This window comes from Mastomys coucha, unplaced genomic scaffold (genome assembly GCF_008632895.1).
Source record: "Mastomys coucha isolate ucsf_1 unplaced genomic scaffold, UCSF_Mcou_1 pScaffold23, whole genome shotgun sequence".
Taxonomy (NCBI): Eukaryota; Metazoa; Chordata; class Mammalia; order Rodentia; family Muridae; genus Mastomys; species Mastomys coucha.
In genome coordinates, this window is record NW_022196906.1 from 74,326,231 (window position 1) to 74,331,834 (window position 5,604).

The 5,604-nt window shown below is 39.2% G+C and overlaps 1 protein-coding gene across 3 annotated transcripts in view; it reads right to left on the minus strand.

The window, feature by feature from the left end:
• The window catches only part of Col12a1 (collagen type XII alpha 1 chain), a 129,804-nt gene that overhangs the window by 74,158 nt on the left and 50,042 nt on the right, over positions 1–5,604 (minus strand). For all 3 annotated transcript variants that reach the window (XM_031345995.1, XM_031345996.1, XM_031345997.1), the window contains 4 exons: positions 3,688–3,827; positions 3,068–3,197; positions 2,380–2,522; positions 1,981–2,110 (listed from right to left, as the gene is read on the minus strand). In XM_031345995.1, the coding sequence (XP_031201855.1) occupies positions 1,981–2,110; positions 2,380–2,522; positions 3,068–3,197; positions 3,688–3,827 (543 nt within the window). The remainder of the gene's footprint in view (positions 1–1,980; positions 2,111–2,379; positions 2,523–3,067; positions 3,198–3,687; positions 3,828–5,604) is intronic.

The following is a 5,604-nucleotide window of genomic DNA, read 5'->3' on the forward strand; positions in this document are numbered from 1 at the left end:
TGGTTGTTGGTTGGTTGGTTGGTTGGTTGGTTGGTTGGTTGGTTGGTTTGAGACAGAGTCTTTCTACATAGCCCTGGAAGTCCTGAAACTCATTATGTAGACCAGGCTAGTCTTTGAACCCATAGAAATATCTGCCTGACTCTGCATTCCTGTGTGCTGGGATTAATGTTGTGCACCATCATCCTTGGACCTATGTTTTTCTCTTCCTATAATAGATGTTCTTCCTTCTAGCTGTTCACTGGACTGTTTCTCTTCATCTTTGACTTCAACTCTGCAGGTCTCTCTTCTTGAAGCCCTCTTTCTAACACCATCCTTCTGCCCCCTCTGCCTTCTCATTGCTTTTGATTCTTTGCATCTTTTCCCTCTTCTCCTTCTTTCCACTACTGAGGTCTAGAACCATTCTCAGATCCCTTATCCCATTTGTCTGCCATCTCACTGTAAATCTTGGGTTCTCTATCCCAGCCACCTCTGAACATGTGTTTCCAATCTGAACCAAATCCCACCCTCTCATGTATCACTACCCTTAGCCACAAAACCACAAGCGCTGGTTAGGATCTATCACATAAAGGTGATAAATCTTTACATGTTGTCAATAAATTTATACTGATAGGCTCTTTCTTTTCTCTGCCACATGATGCTTATGTTTCATCAATATCCTTTTCACCCTTGAAGTTCCTTCTTCAATTTCCTTAGAAGGGTAGGCTAAGGAGCATTAAATTTAAGCCACACATCTATCATAGAAATGTCTACTTCTCCAAGCAGAAAACAAAGTACACTTCTTAAAGAAGGGAATTTTTTAAACTATTGGGGAAACAAACCTCATCAGCCCAAGACACGGAACAATACACAGACCTGCAGACCAAGAAAGCACCCCACACCCACCACTTTGCATCATCCAGTGGTCTATCCCCAACACCAAACCTGATGACTGGAATATCATGCATGAGCAATGTGTTGTGGGATTGAGATAGACTGATAAGTTGTCAGACTTGAACTAGCATTTATAAGTGCCAGTTTTCACTTCAACAATGTTTGAACTTAACCCCCTAAATATCCTTCTCCAAACTGTAGTTACATAATAGTCCTAGTCTTATGCATCTTATATAGTGTAGTTCATAGATTAAAACATTATTGGGCTGGAGAAATGGCTCAGCAGTTAAGAGCACTAGGTGCTCCTCCAGAGGACCCCAGTTCAATTCCCAGCATCTACATAACAGCCCCAAACCATATGTAACTCCAGTTCTAGGAGGTCTATGGCACTAGGCATGTACATGGTGCATATGTATGTGTGTGTATATATACATATATATATGTATATATATGCATGCAGGAAAATACCTACACACACAGAATAAAGTAAATAGATCTTTTAAAAATACACTATTATTTCATGTCTATTCCTTCATTAACATATTGCCAAGAGCAACTCTAAACTCCACTGATTATAAGGTATATGAATATAAGGTTCATTAAACATGAAAAGAAAAATAGACATATGTAATAATGATAGATATAGATAGATGATAGGTAGATAGAGAAATAGATAGGTAGATTGATAGAGAGATAGATAGATAGATAGATAGATAGATAGATAGATAGATAGATAGATAGATGATACATAATAGGTAGGTAGGTAGGTAGGTAGGTAGGTAGGTAGGTAGGTAGGTAGGTAGATTGTTGATCAGTCATGACATGACATGACATTACATAACATGATATTCAGAAGGGTTCTACTTGGAAAGAGAAAGAGGAGGATGCTGCAGGAATAGGGAAGTAGGAAGACCAAGTTAAGGAGTGTACAATTGCATAAATATATGGAATGCCAAAATCACGTCCATTTTTTCATACAGTGACTAAAAGGGAAAGATGAATAACTATAACTATGAACTAATTGTCAAGTTATCACTAACATCCATGCTGAAGTGTTCCAACAAGTGTCAAGTTTACAGCAATGAGAAACAGAATAAAGCAACATCTTACATGTGACTTCCCGAGCTTTGGCAGGTTCACTAGTGAGGTCATGCAGGACGGCCTGAACGGTGACCTCATACTCTGTGTTAGGAAGGAGGCCGGTCAGCTGCACATCATTCACTGTTGGCCCCACACGCATCTACACATGGAAATGCCAGAGGGAAGTAAGACATTCAAGTCAAATGTTTCTACTTACTAGGAGATCCATTAGAACACAGCTTTTTACACCCAAATATAAGAACTGGAGATTTTTTCTGGTGTCAATTTTTTTAGTGTGTCACAAACCTCATTTCTATTTTTGGAGGGGTATGACATTATAAATTAATTCATAAATACTGCAGTATAATATGACTGTAAACCTATAAAGTCTGTGAAACGCAAAGTGATTAAGAAAAAGACATCTCTCACCTCTTTGGGCTTTGTTGCTTCTGGAGATTGAGTAGGTTGGTATGATATGGTGTAGCCAGTAGCTCCTCCCACAGGCTGCCACTGCACATGCATAGTGGTGGGGCCAACATCATAAATATTCAGACTAACTACAGGGACTGGCACTAGGAAAATATGAAAGAGGATATTAGTTGAATCCCTGCAAACAAATGTTTCCTACTTTATTGATCAATGTCTATGCTAACTAGAGAATGTGTTGCTTGAGAAATTAATGAGTTACTATAGCTCCTTCCACTCATAAAAACCCATCAGGGTTCATTGCGCTGAATTCTCCAGGATACACATTCCAACTAATAAATAGAGAAGAATGCTCAAAGTTCAGATTACAAATGGCATTCCAGTGAAACCATATGAAAGCCAAAATAGATAAACTTGCTGAGACTTTAATCCCTTTTTCTGGAACATCACTAAGCTATTTTTATTCTCTAGTCATAGAACTTCAGACAGAAGTTACCAACACATTGTTTCATTTAATTCTTTTTTTCAAAAAATACAACATAATTAAGATGTAAGTTTCACACATCAATGACTGGGACACAGTGGATTTGTCAAAGGCTGGCAGAAGTCTTGCATGTTCCTTCCCCTGTTTGTCTTGGAAATGAAATTATGGAGCTATCATGTCCCTCTTGCTGTCTCATGTCTGACTTACGGGTTTTCTCTGTGCCCTTCAGAGGCTCACTGTACTCATCTTCAACCACAGAATACACGTTCACCACATACTCAGTCTCAGGCTTCAGATCCTTCAACACTGTGCTAGTTTCTAGTCGACTCACATAAAACTGGAAGGGAAAATAAAAAGAATAACACTCAACTCCGTTCTTCCTGACAAACCTTTAAACAGCCAACTGCAGGGAGTTTAGAAGGTATCCCATGTGGCTTTGCCCTTTATTTTGAGAAATTACTAGATTACAGAGCAATCTCAGGTGACAATATAATTTATTTTCCCAGCTATGATATCCATGCTTGTAAAAGCAGTAAAATTTGCCTTCTTTAGTATGTTTCTCTTGTCAACTTTATGAATCTAGTCCAAACTTATGAATCAATTAACTTGTTTGAAAACTTGGACTTATATTCTACAGTACTTAGAAACCACTAAGAACATTTTTAAAAGCTATTTCCCTCTAATGAGGTCCAAACAGAAGTGCCTTCCTTGAGAGAGTGCCATTCTTCATTCATCTCTTGTCTCTCACCCAATGTTTTTCCCTAGGCTCTAATGAGGATCACCCGGTCTCACCATAGGGAAGAAGAGCTTAAAGGTCGTCTGCTCACCTCCTGGCGTTTCCCTCCAGAGACAGGGTAGTATTCCACCTTGTATCTGTCCACACTGTCGGAAGGGGGTGTCCAGCTCACTCTAAAAGAACGGTGAGTTCTCTCTGAAATAACTAAGTTAGACGGCGCTTCCAAGTCACCTGTGTGTGGAGATAAAAGATGCATACTCTCATTTCTGTCGCAAAGTGGTAAAGGAGGAAGTTAGCTTGAAACAGTGCTGATCTACACAGTTTACACAGCCTTCCCTTTAACGTGGGAAGTGGGTGATGAATCTGTACAGAGGCCCATTGCCCATTGGCCTCTCTGAACAAATGGCCAAAAGATTCCTTCAGTCTCAGAAGAGTCAAATCAGAGTGCTTTGTCCTTCTTTAAACATGATCTCCTGTTGTTTACAAAACCACTAGTTAAAATGTCACCTAGACTCAAAACCTCTGAGCCATCTCTCATACCCTCTCCTCTCTCAGCCCCTTCTATGTAGTTAGTAGAAGGGACTAAATCCAGACAATTCTACCTTTCCATAGTCTGGAGGTTAGACCAAGTTCCCTACCCTGTTACCATGTCTACACATGTTGTGTTCTATGAAGATAACATTAGTGGCTTGTCTGTGCTTCTTGTGTGTTTAAGAAGGAGGAAAATCAAATATTAATACTTTTAAATATGGCTACAGACATTTTTAAATAGCTTGTAGTTGTGCTTCTCTAGGAAGATATGGGTGAAATAATGTGCAACATTAACTACAAAATAAAAAAATCGATGTGATAAATACATTAAGACCAACAGCAAGATGTTGCAAATAATGATTTAAAGAGAGAGAATTGCTCTTATGTGACCACGAGCATGACAAATCATTTTCATACAGACTCCTTTGGGTTTCTTTGCAAGCACAAATTGAGTGAGTATATCTGCTCTTAGCACTTGGGTTGAAGTCAAACTTGCAAAATTATCAAGTTGTTTTATGGCCTGGGAAACTTCAATGATTGCAACTATTTTGTAGTTGATAAAAAAAGAAAGAAAAAAACGGATAAAAGATGTTTTCATCCCCACTCAAAGTTCACTCCAATTGAATAAAAAAAGACAATTCTCCCAGTTCACCCAAAGCCAGAAGCCTACAAATTCTGGCTGCCCTGCTGGTCTGTTTCTCCAGGGAAAAGGTCAGTCTGTTGTTCAAAATTCAAAAAAAGAATATCTGCAAAAGTTTGAAGACAGACATACAAGAAAGAACTTGAAACATGCAGTGTGGATGTAACCAAGGACATGGACCTTGAGAAATGTTTCTGCCACACTGTTAGAGTTCACCCTGCGTCTCTGAAACCATTGTAAGCTAATGACAGACTGCTTCTACCCAATCCACATGTCTAAGAAAAATGTCCTCACACTCTAAGGATCATGGATCAATCATTAATTCTTCAAAGCCCTTCAGTATTAGTGCTTCCGATGTCTTATCCTATGGTTTACACAGATATTAATTATTCTATGCCCTCCGCTGTCACTACCAACCCAGTTCTGAAATTGTTTCTAGACCATAATCCATTTCCATGGTTACATCATTCAAAGCCCCACAACAGCATCTCTCCTCATCTGACCCTAACTAGGTAACTGCTCTAGATCTGTCTTCTTGTGATTTCATACAGCCTAAGCTTTAGGGCTGTAACTTCTCTCTACATTTGGGGGTTATCAGTACAGAGCATCAAACCTGAAAATCTGCTGCTGAAGAAAGGAAAGAAAATATAAGATATCTTTCCCAGTCCTATACATTAGGAAGCTGAAAAAGGCTACCAAACATTACTGAGCAAGCCAAATTCATCAATTCGTAAGTCGTAGCCATCTGAGTAAGGTAGCACTGAAGTGAAGCTGCCCTGCTCCCGAACAGATCTGTGCTAGAACAGGAGTGTCTCTCAACTCTCTTTCTTTTTTTTT